Source organism: Uloborus diversus, chromosome 2 (assembly GCF_026930045.1).
Source record: "Uloborus diversus isolate 005 chromosome 2, Udiv.v.3.1, whole genome shotgun sequence".
Taxonomy (NCBI): Eukaryota; Metazoa; Arthropoda; class Arachnida; order Araneae; family Uloboridae; genus Uloborus; species Uloborus diversus.
The window spans coordinates 11,018,143-11,043,666 of NC_072732.1; the positions used below are offsets into that span (position 1 = coordinate 11,018,143).

Consider the following 25,524-nt stretch of genomic DNA (forward strand, 5'->3'; position numbering starts at 1 on the left):
CCCTTTGAATAGGGACTTCTATGTATTTTCCTCTAAAGAAGGGACACTATTTAAGGGACATTTTTTCTGATCCCAGTCCCTTTGAATCGGGACTTCCATGTATTTTCCTCTAAATAAGGGACACTCTATTTAAGGGACATTTTTTCTGGTCCCAGTCCCTTTGAATAGGGACTTCCATGTATATTTTCCTCTAAATAAGGGACACTCTATTTAAGGGACATTTTTTCTGATCTCAGTCCCTTTGAATAGGGACTTCCATGTATTTTCCTCTAAATAAGGGACACTCTATTTAAGGGACAGTCATAGAGAAACAAAGTTACAAAAAATTATGTACAAGTGCTTAAGAAAGAGTGAATTTACTGGGATTCAAGTTTCACTTTTCCTTTAAAAATTAATTGAGGAATGTTGAACATTAACATATGGTAAAGAAAAAAGTATTATACATTGTAAAAATCTTGCTGAAAGTTACATGCATGATTTGCCCATCCGGATATTTTATTCAAGTGTCAGGGCCAAAGGAGAGGGCACAGAAACTGACAAGCTTTTTATATAAAAATTAAAATGTGAACACTAATTGTAATTCACACTGTCTTGCATTGTAAATTACGTGACATGAATCAAATTCATGCAATGAATTACTTCAAAATAAGTACTTTATGGGGGAAAACTTTGGACTTAAACTTTGGACAAATTTTTAACTCAATTATAATTAATAAAATAAAAATAGAAAAAAAAAGATTGAATTTTGACGTCTTGAATTCAAATTATGTTTTTCGCAATCACGAGTGTGTGTATGTAGGCGTGTGTGTTTGTGTGGGGAGGGGTATGTGTTTGTGTGTAGGGGTTATGTGTATGTGTGTGTAGGCCTGTGTGTTTGTCTGTGTGCTGGCATAAGTGTGTAGGTAGTTGTGTGTATGAATGTGTGTGTGGGGCGGGGAGGTATGTGTATGTGTGTGTAGGGATATGTGTTTGTGTCTGTGTGCAGGCATGAATGAGTGGGTAGTTGTGTGTATGTGTGTGTGTATGTTTTTGTGTGTGTATGTGTAGGTGTGTGTGTGTATGTTTTTGTGTGTGTATGTGTAGGTGTCTGTATGTATGCGTGTATGTGTTTGAATGTGTGTATGTTTGTGCGTGTGTGTTTGTGTATTTGTGTGTATGTGTGTGTAGGTGTATATGTGTGTATGTGTATGCGTTTGTGTGTGTGTGTGTAGTTGTGTATGTTTGCGCGTGTGTGTAGGACATGGATGCAACCCGGAGATGGCTTTCGCTCTAGGAGCAGCATCGTGAGGAGCCCGTCGACGGTGATGGTGCGGAGGGTGGCGGTGGGAAAATAAAATCAAAGGACATCAAAACAGTCAAGTGAGAACAATAAGCAATCGTGATTGCTCAATAAAAAAATAATTAAGTGTGAATTTGATTTAGTTGTGTACGAAAAATGAAAAGTATTTAATCTTAGGTGTTAATAGTGTTTGTAAGTTCATAACAAAATTATACTGAGTAAACACACTGTACACATAAACTAAAATACCTCCGAAGAAGGGACACCTCTATTTAAGGGACATAATGTCGGGTCCCATTAGTGTCCCTTATTGAAAGGTTCTACTATATTTGTATTAACTGTTGTACACTTATTGTAAAACAGTGCCACAATTTTGTACTTCTAGAAATTTTAGGGAACCGATACACGCAAAAACTGGTTATTTTAATTAATACAAAAATCAGTAGGAAGGTTTTTTTTCCCCCTCCCTTTTTTCGAAAAGTTAAATATTTCGACAGGTACTTCTTGATGTGTACAATTTGTTTTGACAGTCATAGACTTCATAGGTGGTCCTAATAAGGAACCCAACCGCAGAAATCCGTCTTAGAAATGTTAACTCTGTTTCCACATCACCACTGGGGTAAGAGTTCCGATGCGTTTTTGTTAAGGGGGTATCGCCAGGAGCCCTAATCCCCCGTCAAGACGTTTCGTCTCAACTGTAGAAGTATTGTTTTATTGAAGAATCATTACGTTTTCTGTTTCAGGTTATTCAAACTCCGGTCGATATAGGTAGTTACATGCTTGTGGTGTAGAGGAATTCACCTAAAATGAAAAAGAAAATCTATGAATATCTATAAAACCAGTTTCGGAGATATTTTTCTAATTACATTAATACCTGCACTGTTGGGACCACAAAATAAATATTGTTAAGACAAGTTGTCGTTATAGGCAATTTAGAAATTAATGCAAATGTCCCCTCCCCCACCACCTGCATGATCAATGTACATAATAGATCGAGTTTTATTTAGAAAACTGAACTTGATCGAAGTAATTTAAAATTTGAGAAAAAAGTTAATGTACTCGTATATATAATTATGAATTAATAATAGTTAATTTTACCATTTAAAAATTTTAAGCTTTTGTAATTAATGAAAATAAGAACTGAAAACGTATCTACATACTAGATAAGGACATAATTCAATACTATCAGCATTAAAAATAATTTTGCTCAGTTAAAATTTGGCTGCCCCTCAAAAAAAAAAAAAAAAAAAAGTAATGGCTATATTAAAGCCATTAAATAACATGAAAATAAGTTGATTAAATCAATCCTGCAAACTAAACAAAACAACATAAAAATGCAAATATAAGGGTTGCCCAAACGAAAAGTGAACAAAAAGAAATCGTCATGAAGCACAGGTACCAGCCATCGAGAAGAGATAAAATGGAGGGAGTGAAGACTTTCCTTCATGAATCCAAGACCCCAAGTCACGTGATAGATTTTGAAGCAAAGCATTGGAAGAAATCAGGTTTCTTTCGCTTGTTTCACGCAAAACGTGCCACCCATTCGTCGTTGTTGAGTCACGTGACTTGGGATCTTTGGGTCAACTTTTGCTAAGCCAATGATTGGACTCCATTTTAATTCCTGCTCTAAGGCCGATCCTTGTTTCCGAATGCACCCTAAAAGTAGGAAGTGATTCGAAATCAATCCAGAAGATTCGAAGAAACTCTAAATGACTGCACTTATTTTGTCTACAAATTCAATATCGGGGATGTCATAATAAAGAGTTTGAAAGTGATTGTGAGCTTTACTTACTTGTTTTGAAGTTCCTCTGTCGTTAGTATTTTGCTGCTGCTGTGATGTTTTCTTCTTGAAGATGCTTTAACGCAGCGCCATGTGGATTAAAAGGTGATGGTTGTTGGATATTTGGGCATAGATGTTTTTAGCCATGGAAGGCGTTGAGTGAGTTCGAAGTTGCCCTGAAGTTTTTGGTAGTTCACGAGCACAACATTGGAGTTGGCGTCGTGGTTTGGTTTGGAGAGGGTGTATTTCCCTCTCCGTTTTTTGAAAAGTGTGGATAGGATTGGAATACCACAAAATTTCATCTGAAAAAGAAGAATTCGACATTTATAAAACCAGTACTTTGAAGATATGTTCATAATTATTTGATAGATATGCTAATTATGGTGTCCCCAAAAAATGAAAGTCGATTTTTCAAGTCGTGCACTCTCTCTCTCCCTCTCTCTCTCTCTTTTTCTTTTATGTCAAAGCAATTTTAAAAATAGTTTCATACAATTTGAACAACGGCTATCCGTATCGACTTGCGTCTGAAAGTGTGAACCAGCACTCGTATACTAGGCCGTATCGAAAAAAAAAACATTTTTTAGACCCTCAAAATTTTATGATGATAAAACGTTGCCTCTATACCTTCATATACCACAAAAACACTTATTCAAATTAAAAAAGATTTAGGTATTTAACTCTAGGCCTAAAATGAAAAATTTTCATCCGAAAAGGATTTTTTTTCTATATATTTTTAAACAATTTAAGGTAAATTTTACGGAATTATCAAGTTGTTATTTTAAAACAGTAGAGTAGGTAATTAACATTAAATAGAAATTTTTTTTTCTCTTGCAAAATTAAGTATCCTACATTGCACTCAAAGGTATGGATATTTTCAAGTTTAAGTTAAAATTTTCATTTTTAATATATATGCATTTTTTTTCCTTATTTATTTGCAAATATTGATTTGAAAGTGTGTTCACTAATATTTTTTGTACTTGATATTTTGTTTAAATTTATATGTAATTTTTAGTAAGTACGAAATCGCCGTTCCAGTATTAATTCACCTTTGATATATATGTATTTATTGCATTTCAAACATTTAAGTATAATCAACATTCATTCATTGTACTGTATTCGTAACTTCAAAATCAATAGTTAAATATTTTTGCATAATTATACTCTAGTTTTTAAACTACCCCCACGTTACCTCACCATGGTAGAAAATGGGCGTACCAGAATATGTTGTTTTATTGTATCGCCGAGAGGAAAAAAGCTAATAAAATTAAACAGATTTGAAAAAGGTATCAGATTCATTAAAATGAATTTAACCGTCTGCTTCAGGGGATTTGATTTTAATCCCAACTTCCTAATGCGGCCCCACGTTTATTCGCAATGCTCTACAACTGGAGAGTTCAGCAATATAGCAAAGTAGAACTTATTTTTAAGAAAATATACCTTATTTTTTCAGGATTAGGCAACCAAACAAAATAATGACCAAACCCAAAGGGGGGAGGGTAATTGATCTGTCACTTGTGCGCATGACACCATCAACTTGAATTTTACCACCAAAAACATCGATACATTTCGCAGAACCATTAGTTTTACAAAAAAACGCAATTCCTGCTATTAAATTTTTAATCGAGCAGCTAAGTTACAAGACAAAGGGTAAAGATACATAAAAACTTACTTTTCACACAAGTTTTTCGCAAAATTTCACAAATATAGCAAAAAATTTTCAGAGCGGAAGCTAGAATCCAGCTATTCAGCGTCAAATCTGCTTCAAAGTGAAGATTTTCAGTTTCGTTCGCTCTGTTGCCGAGTTATGGCATTGTTGAACACATTTGTTGACAATTATAACAATGATCTCACTGCTAAGATGTGTTGCGTTACAGTTTTAAGTTGGCAACAATATGGTAAATTTATATTGTTGGAATATCGTTCTTTAAAGGTTAAACAGCATTCAAATCTAAAGCATAATTAATTGCAAAGGGAAAAAAAAACGCGTGCACAGCATACGGTACTATCAGTATCAGCACACACTTTAGTCCTATACTATGGTCGAACAAGGGAATATTCTGAGTTTCGGGAGAGGTCCCCTCCTCCCTCTTAGCTACGCCCTTGTGTACGCACATTTAGAAGTTGTAAATCACGAAGGAATATTGATGAGTCAGCAGAAAGCCTTCGCTGTTGTTAGTCTAAAATTGACACAATACTGTCCAAATACGGATTGTATGGAATTTTTAAACGTTCAGATAAGACAAATCTATCTGAATGAGAGGAAAAAGTAAAAATTTGATGCGCGTATTCCGCTTATTTGAATGGGACTCTGCTTCTGCAAAAGCTGACATCGCTAAAAAATAATAGATTCGTTCATTTTCGGCAGTAAAACGGATGTTTGTCTTTCCATGCAATCCGTGGTCAGACACAGTAGTATTACTACTACCAGATAGAGGCTGAATTATCAGCACAGCCCTTGCTAAGGACCTACCTTTACGTTGTGTTGTAATTAACTCTCTTTCAGTTAATTTATAGATGACAGAATTCCGCAACATAGTCTTTTAGTGAAATTTAAGGGGATGACAAATTGACACTCCGATTTTACTTCCAATTTTCAAAAGTTGAATGGAATGAGAGAAATTTTAAGCATCAGATTCGGCAAGTTTGACACATCTGCTGCTGAGTTCAGCGTTAACCAGGTATTAAAAGTCAGCTATCAATGCTAATTCGTTATTGAGCTTTCAGGATGTGTATATAGTTACTTTGGCGTGGCTTAGCTTCAGATTTAAAATATTTTACTAATTACTTTTTGAAATTGGTCCGAGGTTCATAATGGAGTGATGAATTCGTTCTTTGGAAGAAAATGTCATCTTTTTTCCTATACGAGACTACAAATCTCATTTATTGTAATTCCTTTTTATTTTCCTTTTTCTAGCAATTTTTTTTCAGATTGAATTTGTCAAATAAATATAAGTAGCAGCTTTTCTCGCCGAAATCGTCGACCGCATCAAGCGATTGGCTTATTCGTTTTCCGGATTTCCTTTTTTAAACTTGCATGGCTGTACGCAATTCTTTGCATTTTTTTCCCCAAATTTGAAATGATACCAGCAAAATTCGTATCGAGTTGAGATAAATCTAGACTTAGATCGGTTTCTGTACTATCTTGACGTACTACGTAATCTAGCATTTCAGAAAATTCCTGAAGAGTTTTCATTAGTTCGGCTATATCTGCTTGCAGTGCTTCCATTTTATTTCGATCGGCTGATGATGTTGATCTTGGCGACGAAATAACTTTCGCTGCCGGGCATATTTCTGACGTGCTATAAACAGCAACAACTATCTGCCACTTCCGCAATATTACCAAGAGAATCTTTACTTATTGGTAAAATGACTTGCTTGTGCTGTGGAATCCTTTGTAGCCACAAAGATCTTGTTAATTCAATCCAAATTGAAATTTCGTCAAAATTCTCATTTGCCGAAGAAAATGGAACGAGCGTTTCTCGCCAAGTTCAAGATCGGTCAGAAGTTTTTTTGATCTCAACGATTCTTCGGTGTCAATTAAACTTTTGAATACAGTACTTTTAAACGTGTCTAACTTATAACATTGCCGAGGATTCGATATTATGTCCACAATAAAATCCAAAGCGTTGTCGTCTAAAACACTTTTAAACGATATTGTGTTCCGTTGACTTGAGAAATGTCGCAACGAGCATATTTGGCTTCCAGCTGCAAAAATCATAACTTTGGTTGGTTTCGCCAAAATATCGGCTGTTAAGCGGATACTTCGTTGATTTCTATACTTTGTTATTCATTAAAGTTCATTTCAACGGCGTATTTTAATATCAATCAAGTTCAAAACAGGATTACGTCCAATTAAACCAGATATGGGGGCGTATGGATTTGAGTTAATACACGGTTACGTGAACTATATATTTATTACATCAAAGCATAAAGAGAAACTTTATGAACTACTGATTTTTAAACATTTAAACAGAATCGAACGTGACAACAACCTGATGCCAATACAAAACTACATAAATGAAAAGTCATTGAGCAATCACGATTGCTAATTGTTTTTATTTGACCGTCCGTCCTTGTGGTCCAGCTCCTTTTTCAGAATGGACTATCTGCAATACCGCCGTCCATCGGCCCATGCAGGTGCTGATCGTCTGGTCCTGGGCCTCCACTAGCAGCACTGTCCACCGGAATCTCCTCCTCCTAGGTGGTGCCGTCCATATCCTGCGCACACACACTCCTCACACACACATCTACACGCATACACGTCCTTACACATAGGTCCCATCACACGAGATCGATCGTTTACAACCAGAAACCCCGGATCCTGCAACACCTGAAAGACAACATCCGGCTAGCAATCGCCAACATTCCTGTCAATATGCTTGAAAGAGTGGAACAAAACTTATTCATATCTAGGGTGGATCAGTGCATTATTAATGAGGGCCGCCATTTGCCTGATGTAATTTTTAAATCTAGTTAAAATAAAAATTCAGATTGTGTACAATATCTTTTTGAAAGAAATATAAATTGATACATCAACTACTTTTTCTTTTATTGACTTTTCAAATCAGCAAGTTTCCCTGCCGCACCCTGTATTTGCAGGGCCCGACTAACTAAAAGTGAGGTCCTAGGTCCACAATAATTTGGAGGCCCCCTGAAGACTCTATAGCGGGATACGTTGGTTACAGGTTTGGTAATAGTCAGAATTCATTTTTGGGGCCTCTTTGTCTATCCCAGAATTACGTAAATCATTAACCATGTGCATTTATGTATCTCTTCAGGGCCCCTCATAGTTGTGACATGGTGAATTTGCTAATAGCAGAATGAATAAAAATTCTCCTTTAAGGAAGTTTTTGCAGTTAATAAGTTATTATTATTATCTTTAATTATTATGCATAATTCTTTAGGAAATTTGAGGCCCCTTAGGAAGATGGGGCCTCAGGCCCCATAGTAGGTTCTAGTTGTGCACCTCCCGTTTTGGTTGCATTCGGATGCTCAAAAGGGGGGCTTTTGCCGCTTTTTGGGGGAAAATCATTGTTAATTTAGATGTAAACTCAAGTGGTGTTAAAATTTACAAATACTCTCTTATTCAGCCTGAAATTTAAATTTTTTAATCATCCGCTTGCATGTGCATAGGCGGCTGGTGCATTAAAAAAAAAAGAAGGATCTCAAGCAACTATTTTAAGTCTTTGTTTTTAAATCTAAAATATCAAACCTTTATTAAAGATATATGATTTTTGATTTAAATTTCTTTTGAATCAATTTAAAAAATAATAAGTCCTAATTTTCGACACTTTGGTCCATTACAGGGTGTAAAAGACAAAAGACTACGAAGAACATTTTTGCAGGATGGAAAGATAAAGATTTTTTTAACATCATATTTTTAAAACTCAATAAGAGACGTAACATATTTGCATTACCAAAACGATAATTTTTAATCTAACCATACTTTGGATTAAATGCTTGTTTTTGGTAGATTTTAATAAATTAATGCAAAAAGGATTTATATATTTTGGGGCCAAATTGTTTACCAACTTGTTAATGCAGTTTTAGCCTTTAAGAATATTAATTTATGTTTTGAGATGGCGGTATCGATTATTTTTTAATTGTGCCTATTTTCATTTATTCGCCGGAAACTTATTCTAAGAGCCCTCGTCGATGCCTTTGTAATTGTAAACTGGTAATCAACACTGTATGATACATTATAGACCGTATAAACTCAACCTTCTTATTTTATGGAGTCAAGTAGTCATGTGATAGTGATAGTATATAAAAGTATCATTTCTCCCTGATGAATAATTCTTGTGTAGAATGAGTTATCAAATATTAATGAACTAATTAGTTAACTAAAATAACTAATTGATACTATTTTTTTAATTGCATTTTTATTTTTGCAAACAACATAATAAACATAATTTTTAAACGCTATTTTCCCCCTGGATTACATGTTTGCAGTGGCGGCTATTTAGGGGGAGGGGAGGGGGAGGGACAAACGCCCCCGCACTTTTAATGGTTTATTTATTTATTTTATTTTCCAATTTAGGAATTAAAACTAGAAATTATAAAAAAAAAGCAGAAATGTAAAAATTTTCATATCATAATTCGAGTAACGGCATCAGTAACAGACAAGGGTCCAGTAACAGAGAGTCGTAAGTTTAGATTTAAATAAGAACTTTTGGCGGGTAAAACTGATGTTGCCTCCACCCACGAATACGGTGCAGCCATCTAGTGTTATCAGAGTGACTTTTCTAAGCCAGTTGGCATTTACAAGACAGTTTTTTTTTTTCTTTTTTTGCTGCCGCTAAAAATGGCTTATAATAGTCGATTCTTTTTTTAAATTTGCCCCTCACTTTTCAGTCCCAATTGCCGCCTCTGTATGTCTGGAACCACCTTTGCCTCCGTCCTCCGAACATGTCCCTCCCCGAAAAAATATCCTGGCCACGGCTTTGCAAAGACGTGTAAATTATTATCCATTACATGAAATATACCGCCAGCTCAGTCATTTCAGCCGAGGACTGTAATTTCGTGCTTATTAGCACTCATCAGCCCTGCATAGGAAGTGACTGAGCTGGAGGTGAAAAACCACTAAGAAAGCCAAGAGTGCCAAACAAACTGGTAGCTAATATAAAATTAGCACAGCTGCCGTAGCATTTCTGACTAAGCCGTGGCTATAGGTTGATAACTTACTGATATTATCCAATATTTGTAAATATACAGGCGAAGCAAAATGACCTTTTAATATTCTACTACGGGCAAAGCCGTGCGGGTACCGCGCTAGTAGTAAATAAAATGTATCAGAAGTTTCATTAAAATAAATTTAATAGTCTGTTTTTAGGGTTTTTGTTCGTTTCTAATATAAAAGCCCACTTTCCAGCTCCTGACTCCCTGAATAAGGTGTTTTCATACACCTAACCCTTCCCTTCCAAGAAATAGGGTGGAGTAGCATTTCTTCTGAATATGTTTTGAATTACACAGGAGCTCCTCTCTAAACTGTGACTGTAGCCTTCGAATATTTGTTTACAACTTCGGAGACTAGTTTCGAATTTTTTTTGATGATGTGACTTCGATTTTCATTGTATATTTCGATCGAATGATTTAATTTTATAAGCGCTAGTGCTTGAATATTGCATTATTTTCCGGACTTGTTTATTTGAATCTCATGGGCCGATCATCGAAAGATAAGCGCGATGTTTATTACCGTCTTGCGAAAGAAGAGGGCTGGCGTGCTAGAAGCGCTTTCAAACTGCTTCAAATCAACGAAGAGTTCGAGATTTTCAAAGGTAAAAATCGTTGCTTCATATATGAATGATCCGCGCTTCAAAACAACCCTGATATCGAATTATGTAACGTAATATTTCAGATTTTCGTGAATTCCGCGTGGCATTTCATATCGAAACCGTTTCTCTACATAGTATAAAATGAAGTGTCCAAAAAGCGTCTGTGTGTTTGAACTCGCAAAACTCGAGAACTACCCGGCCGATTTTGCTGAATTTTTCACAGTTTGTTCCTTTAAGTCCTGAAAAGGTTTGCAGACCCGGGTTCGAAAACAATTCGATGAATAGTCCTTTTTTTATTCCAATTTAGGCCCAATTTTCACATCAATTCCCGAATATGGGTTTGAAAAATTATTCGCAAATAGTAATATTATACATCATTGGAAAGGTAAGAATTTTCCGCGTTCTAAGCTATTTGTTCCAACGCTCTAACTTAATTGTGGTGGGAGTTTTTTACGTTTTTAGCTTGAATTTTTTTAGGCTTAGCTGAAATTTAGGCACTAGTTTCATCATTAAATCCATCAATAAAAAGTGAAGGAATTGTCCCACAGTTTTCCTTTTGACAGCATTGGAAAGAGCTGTTTTTTTTACTCCAGATCTAACTCGACCTATGGTCGAAAATTCAACCCTCTATCTCCATTAGAAAAAAAGTTACAAGCGAATTAAATAAAGTTCAAAAAATCTCATTTCCATTCAAATTGTTAACCATTTTCTTTCACATTTTAATTCTTAAACGTATTTCATTTTGTGTTTCCATGGATACGCTTTTTAAATCCATCTTTCTCGATTTAATTTCTGAAAAGTATTTTAATATCTGTTGTCATTGTTTGGGAGGGAAATTTTGCATGATTTTCTTTTCTTTTATTTAAGCCTCATTTTAGAATGTACGTCACTTGACACAATTTTTATTTTCAAGGTAGATCGGGCAAAGCCAGGCAGCGCAGTTAGTTACTTATGTTTATAATCTTCTTAGAATTTTCCCTTTTGGAATTACCTTCGCTTTTAATGCTTTCCTAGTATTAAAAAGTGATATGATGCGAAAAGGCATTTAATGTAGATTGAAAATTGAAGCGAGAATTTAGAACGTTAGAAAAATTCCTGTTCTCTCAATTTAGCGTGATGTTTGTGTAACAGCATTTAAAATTTCAAATGAATAATCTAGCTTCTTTATTTATTTTATTTTATTTATTTTTTATTTTTTGTAGTTTTGTTAATCTATTATAAGGCGCTAGTGGTGAGAAGGAATAACTTATTTTCTTCTTCCATGAGTATTTACATGTTCTATTAGCTCAGGAGCATGAATAGACTAAGCAAAAATGTTTTGTGTTACAAAATTCTTGTTATGGTAACCCCAGGGGTGCCCCCCTAAGAGTAAGGGTGCACCCCCTAAATATCCCAACCCCCCAACCAAGAGCCCCTTTCCCCCATTAAAAGTAAAAAATACCCCTTAAAACAACCCCCCTAAAAATTTCAATGGCACGGTCTGCGCGATGACCCCCCCCCCCCTTCCCCAGTTGGGTACCCCTGATAACCCTGAGTATTGAGGTCTAAGGTTTTAGTAGCTAGAATAATTTACTATCTTTACCAAATTAGACATTTTGTGTGGTATAAATTTATGTAGAATTTGAAATATTATAGTGTTCATGAAGTAAAAAGAACAATAAAGTTGTGTTCTCTCTGAGGTGCCAAAATTTTCAACTAAAATTTGGGCGGGGGGGGGGGGGGGGGCGGCACACTTACTCTCAGTTAAATACTCTCAGTTTTATTTCCCTTTTAATTAGCGTGCCCAGATACCTTAAACCCAAAATCAGGGCAGTTTTTAAAAAAGCATTTTGAAAGAAAATATTTACTGTTTCAATAAAGCAATGCCTTTAAATATATCGCGTACCATATTTAATTCAAGAAACGAAATTTCGTCCCCCAAAATATTTTATGTATGATAAAAAATGAGTTGTACTATAATTTTAAAAAAAAGCATCGGCATTTCATTGTTTTAACCTCCAATCAATTTCGGTCAATCACTTTAAAATACTACTAGAATACTTAAATGAACAAATAACTACTAGTGTGCTCATAGATAAAGAGGACCTGTGCCTGAAAATGAAGACACCTATCAAACTGAAAGTACACAGAACAAAAATACTTGCATTTACCTTTTTAACGAGATCTCTTTACTAAGATTTGGGGCAAATCAGGATAAAAAGAATACTTTGAATTTCAGAACAGAATCAAGACAGTCCCAATAAAACCAGAAAATTTTGGCTCCGTACTTGTAATGTGTAGAGCGTTTTAATGTAAAAGCTGGAAAATGAACCTACTAGTTTGTCAAACACTTTGCCAAGGTGTACAATTAAGGGGTTTTTCTAAAAGTCAATAGAAAGGTAAGACTCAAAATGCAATTTAAAATTACTCTAACCTAAAAATAAAAGTTATTAAAGCATTTTTCTCTTTAAGCAACTGGCTGTTAAACAGAATTGTTAAGTATATTACAACTTTAAAATTATCTTATATTAGAGTTTGGTTATGTTAATTTTCCCCCCAATTATGTAGTTTGTAGAAAGACGTCAAACACAACTTAGGCATATTAAAGGGACCCGGGCTTCATCCAAAATAGTTTTGGAGCTACTCAATGTGAATAATGATACCAGTACAGTAAAACCTGTAAAGTTGACCACCTGTCTATGTTGACCGCTTTTGTCAGGAACAGAATTAGTCCTATCTCATATAATAAAGGAAAACCTCTGTAACTTGACCGCCTCTCTATCTTGACCACTAATGTACATGTACGCCAAATTTGGTTTTAAGTATTGTAAAAAACCCTTTGTAAGTTGACCACTTGGTTTGTTTTTTTAAAACTTTCTTCAGCAAATTATTTTATTTTATTATTTATTTATTTATTTATTTAGTTTTTCATTTGTTGTTCTATTTGGGATAGCTGTTTGTACTCTGTTCAATAAAAATAGGTGTCAGTAGAAAAGTTCAAAGTCTTTTCTTGCAGTTGCAATATGTTGTGGGAACACAGGAATTGTGCTAAAAAGAGCAGGCCCGGATCTATGCATTTTGGGCCCCCCTGCAATAAAATATGTAGGGCCCCTATCTAGTGGCCAGCATTGTCTATTTGTAAAGTAAATCAGTCTTAGTGCTAGTTTTTTCCTATTTTTTTTTCTTTAATTTCTAGGGCCGTTAGCTCCTTTAAAGACGCGGGCCCCTCGCTCTGTGGGTAAGCAGATCTGGGCCTGCTAATGAGTAAAGTTACATGTTTCTGGTGCAAGGGATTAAAAGATAGGACATTTTAATTTTGCCTTTATGAACTGGGAGAGTTGTGCTTATTGCTCTCTGTGCTATAAGTTGTACAAAAAAGGCTTGGAAAAAGAAAGTTAGTTGAATTTGAGATTAATAAAAAGTATGAAATATTATATTAAAAAATATTGAAAATGGAGAAAACCAGAGAAAATTAGCCGGCACATGTGGAATTTCTAAAACTACAGTGTCTAATATAGTTAAAAACAAGGAAAAAAATAAAATTATTTGACTAGTATTTTTAATTATTGTTTGACTTTCAATAATATTAAACAATGAAAGTGAGTTGAACAGAAGGAATAAGGGTGCATTACTCAAAAAATGAATACATGGTGCTAGAAATGACAAAAAATTAAAAAAAAATCATTACCGCCCTTTATAAGTTGACCACCAAAGTACTGCACCGCGAGTGGTCAACTTACACAGGTTTCACTGTATTGTCAACCATAAATTTGGAAATTTCCGATAATATTTGGCTTTGGCCCCTCCCAAAATTAATTCCTATGTTATATACTACTGACTTTTACCGAATGTGCTACCTTTTGTGACTCTGTGTTCTCATGGAAGACAGCATAACGTTCATGAGTGCTTATTATTTTTTTCCTTTGATTTATTGATTGATTTCTAATTTATTTAAAGGTGTAACAAAAGTGGTGGACTTATGTGCAGCTCCTGGAAGTTGGAGTCAAGTCCTTTCAAGGAAACTTAGGTTTGCCATAAATATTTTATTACCAATAAAATCAGTCATTCTGATCTGTTGCTCTTTTCATTTCAGGTTTTCTGTATAGCATGTTTTGTCTCGGCTAAACTTTGTTAGTTCAATTTATTATAAATTTTGACTAACTTCTGATTTAGTTACAATGTCTATGTACAGTGAAATCCCGTTACAACAAACTTCAACGGACTAAATTTTGTTTGTTGTATCAGGAATTTTGTTGTAATGGAATTCAAATAATGTTGTGGCAATTAAATCGGGACTAAAAATGTATTTCGTTGAAACAGAAATTTTGTTGTATTGGTATTCGTTGTAACAGAATTTCACTGCAGTAAGTTATGTTTTTTTTGGTCCTTTTGCATTAAGTGTTTTTGTTCATGTACTGTCTACATCCTTTGCTATGTTAAGTTCAAATATGTAATGAAATAGGATCCTAGTTCAAGCGTGTTGGAAAGACAAAAATATATATACCGTATTTTCCTGTGTATTATCCGCGGGCGGCCTATAATCCGCAGGCCCTAAAATCGGCCTGAAGAAAAAAAAAGCTCTGTATAATCCGCGGATAATTGGATGTAAAAAAATAAAGTTTGAATTTAACATACCATTTGAGCAACTAAACTAAAAACGTGAAAAAGTAATTACTTTGAAGGCGTAATCAAAATTAATCTGAAATATAATCTAAAATATAATGATTTCTTCTTGAAATCTTAATTATAGTACGCTAATTACTTGAAAAACAAAGAGTCAAGACAAAGGAGCAAACGCTCTAATCTTGTGCAAATGGCTACCTATTTCACTGTAATCTTGCTTATTTTACGTGACCTGAATCGCCTAAGAGGAACATTCAAGCAATGTAAAATAACCCATAGACATGGGAACCGGTTCGCTCTCGCTCACTTAACTAGATGGATCAGCCTACCGAAGTTCGGAGGGGAAAATGATTCTCCCTAGGAGTCGACTCGGCAGCCATTGTGAAGGCAAATGCAGTAGAACCTCTCAATAAGGGATACTGAGGGGACCGAAAATTTTCACCCTTAAATAGAGGTGTCCCTTCTTCGGAGGTATATGAAATGATTAGATATTAATTCAGAATAATTTCGTAACAAACATGAACTATTAAGGTTTAAGATAAAATGCTAAAATGATTTATGTATACTGAATAAATTCAAAACCATTCAAATTTCAAAATTTATTCTTTAAATAATTAAAATTTAATCAAAAATTTGATTATCCTAAAGTTTTGCAAGATACATGAATTATTTTGAAGTAATTTCTTACATGGATTTATTTGATTTCATGCAATTTAAAATTCAATACAGTATAAATTTCAATCAGTGTTCACATCTCAAGTTTTTTTACACAAAGCTATTCGTGGGCCGTTGACTATCCATCGGCTGTTAGCCTACTTGAATAAAGTGCTCAACTAATGCTTCAACTTTAAGTTTCAAAGATACTAGGAAACCATACGATAGTGTAATAACGAAAAAATACTGATGATTTAGTAGCAATAGAAGGAGCTATGTACATCCTGTGTCTAGATTCGTACATTTTTTGCCTTCGTGTCCCCGTAACCGAAATATGAAGTTTGTAGTTCTCTCGTAATTTTAAGAAAAGTTTTAATTTAGCAAGTTTCAGTGAGAAATGGATAACATTTTTCACACGCATGCAGGCAGATACCGCTCGAAAACTAAAGTCTTTTGTATTTTTAAGGACATAAAACTTTTAGATCAATCAAAAATTACCGTCGAAAAGTTGTCACCATTAAAAACTGCACGTAATAGAGAATTAATAGCAAATTTTCGTGTTTTATCAACAATTTAGTTGCAAGTGTTACATATTATTTTATTTCGTTATATTTGTTATTGATTCTGATCCGAAAGTGGATGTGAGATTTACAAATCTATGTACCTTATGCCATTTTTGTTCAATAAAAATATTTTGTAAATTTTACTTCTTGCAATTTAAAGTACATATTCTGATTACGAGTAATTAAACATGTTATCATGACTTTAAAAGCCATTCAATATCAATTTTGATTTCTTAAATTTATAATTTATTACCAACCAAAAGTACATATAAATTTATCCATGAATTGCAAATTTTATGCAGTAAACTTCACAGATATATCCGAGTTAATTTAAAATCCCTTTATTTGAAAATATGCGAGAATTCACACAAGATACGAGATGCAGCCTAAAAAATCCTCGTAGTGATTAAAACTGACTTATCCGTTAACCAAAAATTAATTTTTCGTTAAAGACAAAAGTATACTTTAATGTTTCGCATAATTCCGAATGACGAATGAGTTACAAATTAAGAAGATGCGAAATCTATTTTCTGTTTTGAAATTACCTCCAGTAGTTAATTTCGAACAGAAAAATTATTTTGAGGATTCTTTTTTTTTTCAAATTGAAAAAAAAATCTTTCACTGAAAGTACTATTTTAAAACAGAAAAATCCCAGAAAATTGCGGAAAACGAACCGATAGTAAGCTTATGTGATGCGCAGTAAAAAGTTCTTGCCCTACCAATGGCGGACGATCGTTGGTTGAAAAGGAATCACTTTTCTACCACAGGATGATCCATCTAGTTAAGAGAGCGCGAGCGAACCGGTTTCCATGTCTATGAAATAACCAGCAAACATGCAGGCAGCGAGGAAGAACATGCATGCTTCGTAAAATAAAAAACATTCAGTCGGCGTACGGTCTCTATCGGTGAATCCTACTGTAACTAGTATGTTGTGGCCATCACGAAACTTTCTTCTATATTTTTCCTTTTTCTGATCCCTCCCCATGCTTGACGAGGAAGCAATATTCCTAACAAAAACAAAATTACACATGCAAAAACTTGACGACCATCCCAATGTCTGAATTATTGTAAAAACAAAACAAAGAGCGAAAATTGAAAGTTACTTTAAAAGCCTTACTTGAATTAATTACAAATATTTTATTTATTAACAAACATGAGATGGCAACAGTTAAAAATTTTAAATCATTGAGATAATATTTCCGATCATTTCCATACAATTAAAATCACGAGAAATATGCAGACGACAATCTACTATGATTTATCTTTCTTATTGTTGCATTAATAAAGCTATTTTTTATTTGCAAAAAAAAAAAAAAAATCAACACCTCTTGGAGCGATTGGCATCAAAATTGAACCGAAGCCTGTTTACATATGGATTCACATATATTCCAAATTTCAACCAGAACGTAGCATTACTTCTTGAGATAGGGCACTCACAATGGAAAAAAAGAACGGGCGATTGCGCTACCCCCTTTTTAGCTGTTGACACCAAAATAAAATCAGCTCCTATACCCACTAAGGGCTACTTGTCAAAAAAATTTTGTTTGATTCCGTTCGTTATTTCTTGAGATACAGCAGTCACAATTGACGACAAAAAACGTTCTATAACTCAACCCCAGTTTGAGCTATATTATAGGAGCCCTGCTCCTATTAGGGGCAACATATGGACCAAATTTTGTTTGATTCCGCCAGTTGCTTCCTGAGGAATAGCAAGCACGCGTAACTCAAAAAACGTCCCATTGCACATATGTGTACCAAATTTCGTTCAATTTCATGCGGTAGTTTTTGCTGTAGAGCGGCCACAAAAAACTGGTCACACCAGACGTGACACACATACACACACACACACACACAGACAGACAGACATTTTCCGAAAATAGTCGAAATGGACTCGGCACACTCAAAACGTTCGAATCCTTCGAAATTCGAAAATTTGCACGAATCCAATCCTTTCTTCTATATATTAGATATAGAAGAAAGTAAAAATATTGAGGTTCAATGTGTTGGTGTTAAGGGGAAAAAATCACAGATAATCCGCGGCTGCGTATAATCCGCACCTCATAAACTTTGTCTTTTTTAGCAGATAATCCGCGGATTATACGCAGGAAAATACGGTATGTATATATCAGGGTTGGCAAAAACCCGGGTTTTTTTAAAAAAGCCTATGGACCCAGGGTTTTTTTGGGTTTTTTAAATAAAACCCCCCAAAAAAAACCAACTAAAGCTGGGTTTTTTTTAAAAGAAATGAGGTTTTTTTTGTCTTTTTTTAGGGAAAATGTGGAGTACTTGTAACATATTGTAGCATAAGTATATGGACAAAGTACAAAAATTGTCTTGGGGCTAAAAAAGCTGGAAAACTAGTTAAAATTCAGAGTTTTTTGAAGAAAAAAGACGACAAAACCCAAGAATGGTGAAGTTTCAGATTTTTTAGTTTCCATGATTACCAACAGTTAAGTCAAAGTTATTTCTCGCGTGATAAAATCTATTGTTCGTTTTTAATTACTATGTTTTTTTTTTTGCATTTTACTTTATTCTATTTCATTTTGTTATGCAAAACTACTGTAGAACCTCAAGTAGTTTAAAAATCCATTTTTAGTGAATTCCAGCTTAATCAAGACATTTCTTTGAACTTTATGTTGCCTATTTTTCTATTTCTGTGTACAGAGTAAGAAATATTAAATTTTTTCGTAAGATAATGAAAATACTGTACATCCTATTCTGTTTTCTGTCTGACCGTTTGAGAAACCTGTTGATTTCTAAAAAATATACCTTGTTTATTTGAGATTTGTGACGTGTTGGTTTGCAAAAAATAATTCACATGAAAGCCTTTTAGCTAGAGTAGTTTCCTCTGTACAATCTACAAATATTGAGAAAATCAGACAGGACAGGACTAAGTCAAGATAATTTGAGTTATTTATTGAGCAGTTAAAGAAAAAAGTTTAATATATTTATTTAAAATCTTTGAAGTATTTTTTTTTAATGCCCTCATGAGTTAAGAAATACTATTAAAGTTCAAAATTCATTTTTTATGTACATTGCCTGTGGTAAAGAACAACTGAAAAATAAGTTTAAATTGTGAAAATATTTAAATTAATCAATTTTTTAAAAAAATTCTCAGAAAATTTAAAAAACCCAAAAGTGGGTAAAATAATGGGGTTTTTTAAATGGGTTTTTTCAAAAAAAAACCATTGGGTCCAATCCGGCCAACCCTGGTATATATACAGAGTTGAACTCTGTTAATACTACCACAGTTAATACGAAATCACGGCTAAAACAAACATTTTGTCAAGTAAGTTTGGTTTACTATTGAACTACATTAAAAATTTCATGGATATTGCGTAGAATAAAATGAAAGTCTCGGTTAAGACGAACAAAACTTCTGACCTCTTCATAGAAAAATTTCCTGATTAAAAACCTTTTTTTTTCTGATACTTTGTGTCAAAAAGTATGTTTTCTCATATTCCTTGCAGTTCATACTAATGAAAAAGTAATAGAAATACCTTTTGACCAAAGACTGATCCTACCAAATTGCTGCACAATTGCAGTACAACTGAAAAATTTCGAATGAAGTGGCATCAAAAGATGTAAGAATCAGCTACAAATACATAAGAATCAGCTACAAATACAATGTCATCAATGTGTAAAAGTTTTGTATGATTTTTAACACTTAAATTTTAGAAAAAATTGCTTCCAGCGTTAAAATTTCCAGCAAAAGAAAATTTTTGTGAAATGGTGCAGCATTGATTTTTCCCCTTTGCCCTTGATTTTAAAACCCTTATTGTAATTCAGATAAAAAATATTTGAAAAATAAAACGCATTTAAAGCATTGAATTTAACTATAAAAAGTATTTAAAAATAATGTCCTTTAAATTAAATTGGTAGCTAAATATTTAATGCATCAGGAGAAAATTAAAAAGTTTAACAAAAATGAAGAAGATCAGGAACGTGATTTAAAATGAAATCTGCCTTCGTTTTCATAAAAGTAAGTTTTAAAGTATTTCTGCTCAATATTCTTGTTTTCCTAAAATATTTTACTACAGTCAACTCTGTACAGTCAGGTCCCGAGGGACCACCTAACATGTTTGAGTTATTGGTAGTTTGAGTTACGGGAAGTTTCCACAACAGTCTCCAGAGTTTGATACCCCAAGAAAACTTCGAGGCTAAGGAATATTCGAGTTATGAACTTCGAGTTATCGAGATTCAACTGTATTTAGTCGAGTCATTGATAATAGCTCTCAATGATTGAATTTTATTCATGTCCTGAAACTGAGGTATTTTTTGAAATTGTTTTTTATTGTCAAAATCCTTCATTATTTATGCCCATCATTGATATTTAGCTTTAATTTCAACAATATGTAATGAGCTGCCTCTATTCCAGGGGCAATGCCGAAAATCCGGAAGATGTGAAGATAGTTGCTGTGGATTTACAGGCGATGGCTCCTTTACCTGGAGTGATTCAAATTCAGGGAGATATAACAAAAGTAATGTTGCTATTTCTCATTCTCAGGTGTGCTCTGTAACAGTGAAGTAATGTTGAGTGTGGCAAGGGGGAGTATTTGTTTGAGCACAGTGTCAAACTCAGGGACATAATTTTGAGGAGTTAAACTCCTTCCTTCAAAAGATTAATAAAAATAAAATAATAGTAGGAAAGCAGAACAATAATTTAAAAAGGTAGAAACAATGCCGTTTGCTCTGGAAATAAAAATGACAGAAACAACTTTAGCACATAAAAGTAGTTGTAAATAAAAGCACAAAAGCTGCAAATGATTGCTTAAATGAAAATTGCTTAATTAAATGATTGCCTGGGTCAGTAATAATTGTAAGAAACAATCCCTACTTTAGTTTTCTGTTTTAACTGAAAGAACTCAAAACACACCGCTTTGACACGATTAAAAATCCAGCTTCTTCCTTGCCCATAAAAGTAAAATAGCAATAAGTATAAAGAACCAACGAATATTCACTTAGAAACGAAAGCATGAATTTATTAAATATAAAAATTTGAAGAATTTCCAAAATATGAACTAACAAAAATAAAGATCACTAAAAAAAACGTGCGCTTGCTTCATTTAATTAAATAGTACACACATACACAAAAAGAAAAGAAAAAGCTCTCCACTATGTTTTCTTCAGGGTGCGAAAAGTAGAGTTTCCAAATGTTTAAATGACTTTAAACTCATGTTTGCTCCGGAGAAGCCTTGATTCAAAATTTTCATTATGATTACTTTTCATATCGCTGTTAGGCAAAAAATTTTTGTAACAATGGATTTTGTATTTAACCACATAGAGTAAAGAAATTACATAGAGAAGCCTGCTATACTAAGAAATTAAAGCCGGAAGTTGCAACGCTGTATCCCAAGATCCCTAGCTTCTTGCTAAGTATTTTAAGATTCATCTTGATTCAAAACATTCCATTACTGAATTTCAATTGGTTGTTAATTTAAACTTAGATATTGTTGCAAGTTTATGAAGCACGTTTTTGAAATTTCATTAAAACATGAATTAAAATGCGAAACAATCTGCCAGCTACTTTATTCAGTGTCTTTGCGAGATTGGTGAAAACTATACTCGCAAAGCGATCACGTTATCATAACCCAGCTCATCATTGCACCACTGTATCCTATAATTCCGGCTTCAATTTCATCTCCTTTTTACCATAGATGGGGCCTCTCTATGCAGATTCCTTTACTCTATGTTTAATCATAACATGGGAAAATTACATGAAATTTACTGTTTTCCAACATAACTTTTTTAAACTAAGTTTTTTTAGCAATAAATTATAGCCTAAGTTGTTCCCCGATAATGTAACTATCTATGGCGAAAAAATGGTTAAAATCCGTCCAGTAGTTTTGAAGTTTACCTCGGACATCCGGACAGAAGTAGCTCTTTATGTATAAAGATAAGGATGCAACTCCTAAGAAAGCGATAAATATCATGCTTGCTCCAGAGAGGCCTTGATTCAAAATTTACATTATGATTACTTTTAATGGTGCTGTTGTTAGGCAACGAATTTTCGAAACAATGGGTTTAATCTTTAATCATTTGATGAGGAAATTACACGACATTTACAGTTTTCGACCAGAACGTTTTTAAACTAAGTTTTTTTTAGCAATAAATTATAGCCTAAGTTGTTCCCCGATTATGTAGCTATCTATGGTGAAGAAATGGTTAAAATCCCTCCAGTAGTTTTGAAGTTTACCCAGGACATCCGGACAGAGATTAGACCTTTATGTATAACTAGTGGTACCCGCACGGCTTCGCCCGTAATAGAAAAATTAAAAGGTCTTTTGGTTCGCCTGTAATAATGTATGGTGAATTTTCTCGCTAATTGGCTTGTACCCATGTTACGGTTCCACGTTATGATAATTTCGTAATTTACTTGTCCATTTTATAATATTTTTGTTCTTAAAATTGGATTGGAAAAAGAACCACATCGAACTTTCGAAAAATCGCTTCGAGGTGCACACCCCCATGCTACATACTAACTTTGTGCCAAATTTCATGAAAATCGGCCGAACGGTCTAGCCGCTATGCGCGTCACAGACATCCAGACATCCTCCGGACAGAGAGACTTTCTGCTTTGTTATTAGTAAAGATAAAGAAGATTATTGAGTGAATAAATGAAACAAACTATTTCACTTTGCCCCGCATGGACTTGACTAATTGTACAATTAATTTAAAATACAAATAAGCTTGATATTAACTGTATTAATAATTCATTGAATATTAGGAGACCTCAATTAATATTAAAAATGACATAACAAGAACTTTATCATTTAATAGTAACAAAAATAATTTTTGACTTGCAACAAAATATTACAATACGAGTATCATTTTTAAAAAATTGCCTGTATTACCAAACTGTTTAATGTTCGGCGATATTTTTCCCCTGACTGGAATAGACTACGTATGGTACTACATAGTTAAAATAATACCAGGTAGGTGGAGCAAAAAGCAGAGTGAATATTTCACCTCTTCACTTTTACCCATGTTCCCCTACTAATCAATGTGTTTGGTCCTGCACAGCGCATATTTTTAAATGCTACATTCTTATCTGAAGAATGGAACACATAATGGAAAAATGTACTGTGGTTTTCATCTTGAGTTCTCCAGCCCTTGGGAATCCTTTGATTGCTTCGAAATTTCGCCCCACACAACCCATAGTTTTGTTTCTTGTCCTTCCATTTTTGAATTTTCATCATAGCTTAGTCCTTCTGAATGTTTACTGCACTTAACCGCATTTTGGTCGGCTCTTTCGACACATATTGGGACTATTCTTGCAAAACCTGGTACCCGCATTGGCTTAATTTTTATTTACTAATTTATTTTTCTCTCAAAAGAGAGAATTTTGAAGAATATACAGTAGAATACCTTTATAATGCCGACCTATATAGCGCAATTCTCTATAAAACGCACAACTTTTCAGAAGTAAACAATAGGTTTTTAAGTTTAAAAAAATCCCTTTGTTTTGCCTTTCTAACTTGAAAATTGTTAGGAAAATTAAAAATTTTTAAACTTTTTCATCTCTCCAGCTTAATTCAAAGCTTTTAAATGCAAATTAATATTCACAGTAAAGAGAAAATATCAGATGGCTCTTGAAAATAGTCGTTATGCAAACTATGAAGCTGGCAGAAGTGCAGGATAATTCACTTTCTTTTAATTGTAAAGCATATTTATTTGTGAATGATTAGTTGTATAATTAGTGTTTTAATACTCATAGAACTAATTCTGAAGTGCTAATATATATATATATATATATATATATGTATTCTGAATATTAGATTCAAAATTTGTGAAATGAGCTATATAATGCCAAAACCTGTATAACGCAAAAGCTCTGGTCCCAAGGTGTGCGTTATAACGGTCTTCTACTGTATCATTCTTTCACATAATTAATCAAATGTTAGCAAAATTCCATTCATTAAATAATTGAAATCTTTTTTTACATAAAGGATCTAGAACAAATATTCTGAATATTTTATCTTTTCAGGTTTCGACAGCAGAGGAGATAATTGGCCACTTTGAAGGCGAGTGTGCTGACCTTGTGGTCTGCGATGGTGCTCCAGATGGTGAGAAAGTTAAATAAGAATTATACCCTTTCACAAAATTAACCAATTTGCTGAGGCTACCTCTCTTGCCATTTGACCAGGGTGGGCCGGATTGGACCCAATGGTTTTTTTTGAAAAACCCATTTAAAAAACCCCATTATTTAGCCCACTTTTGGGTTTTTTAAAAATTTTGAGAAGTTTTTAGAAGAAATTGATTAATTTAAATATTTTCACAATTTAAATTTATTTTTTATTTGTTCTTTACCACAGACAATGGACATATAAAATGAATTTTGAACTGAAATAGCATTTCTTAACTCTTGACAGCATTTAAAAAATACTTCAAGGGTTTTAAATAAATATATTTAACTTTTTCTTTAACTGAAAAATAACTCAAATTATCTTGATTAAGTCCTGTCACGTCTGATTTTCTCAATATTTGTAGATTGTACAGAGGAAACTACTCTAGCCAAAAGGCTTTCATGTTAATAATTTTCTGCAAACCAACACGTCACAAATCTCAAACAAGATATATTTTTAGAAATTAACAGGTTTCTCAAACGGTTAGACAGAAAACAGAATAGGATGTACAGTATTTTCACTATCTTACCGAAAAAGTTTAATATTTCTTACTCTGTACACAGAAATAGAAAAACAGGCAACATAAAGTTCAAAGAAAGTCTTGATTAAACTGGAATTCAGTAAAAGGGATTTAAACTACTTGAAGTTCTACAGTAGTTTTGCATAACAAAATAAAATACAATAAAGTAAAATGCAAAAAAAAATAGTAATGAAAAACAAACAAATGAGCAATAGATTTTATCACTCAAGAAGTAAATTTGCCTTAACTGTTGGTAAAAATGGAAACTAAAAAATCTGAAACTTTCTTCGGTTTTGTCGTTTTTTATACTTTTCTTCAGAAAACGCTGAATTTTAACTCGTTCCAGCTTTTGTTACCCCAAGACAATTTTTGCGCTTTGTCAATATACTTACGCTACAATATGCTACAAGTACCCCACACTTTCCCTAAAAAAAGACAAAAAAAAAACCCATATTTCTTTTAAAAAACCCAGCTTTAGTTGGGTTTTTTTGAGTTTTATTTAAAAAAAACCCTGGGTCCATGGGCTTTTTTAAAAAAACCTGGGTTTTTGCCAACCCTGCATTTGACTAACTAGTAGTATATATTTATACATTTCTGATCACTGCATAGTTGTTAGTATATAGTTAGTTACTTTTTTTTGGGGTACAAAACAAGATATTCATTCATATTGCTTATTTATGGTGAGCATAGCATATTGTTTTTTAAATGAAAACTTCAAATTGGTTT

At 33.6% G+C, this 25,524-nt stretch overlaps 1 protein-coding gene across 1 annotated transcript in view; it reads left to right on the forward strand.

The window, feature by feature from the left end:
- Positions 1–10,105: 10,105 nt before the first annotated feature.
- LOC129216862 (putative tRNA (cytidine(32)/guanosine(34)-2'-O)-methyltransferase) overlaps positions 10,106–25,524 on the forward strand; it is a 43,675-nt gene continuing 28,256 nt past the window's right edge. Inside the window, exons 1-4 of the mRNA XM_054851077.1 lie at positions 10,106–10,336; positions 14,270–14,339; positions 20,531–20,633; positions 24,140–24,218. Of these exons, the coding sequence (XP_054707052.1) occupies positions 10,216–10,336; positions 14,270–14,339; positions 20,531–20,633; positions 24,140–24,218 (373 nt within the window). The 5' untranslated portion in view covers positions 10,106–10,215. The remainder of the gene's footprint in view (positions 10,337–14,269; positions 14,340–20,530; positions 20,634–24,139; positions 24,219–25,524) is intronic.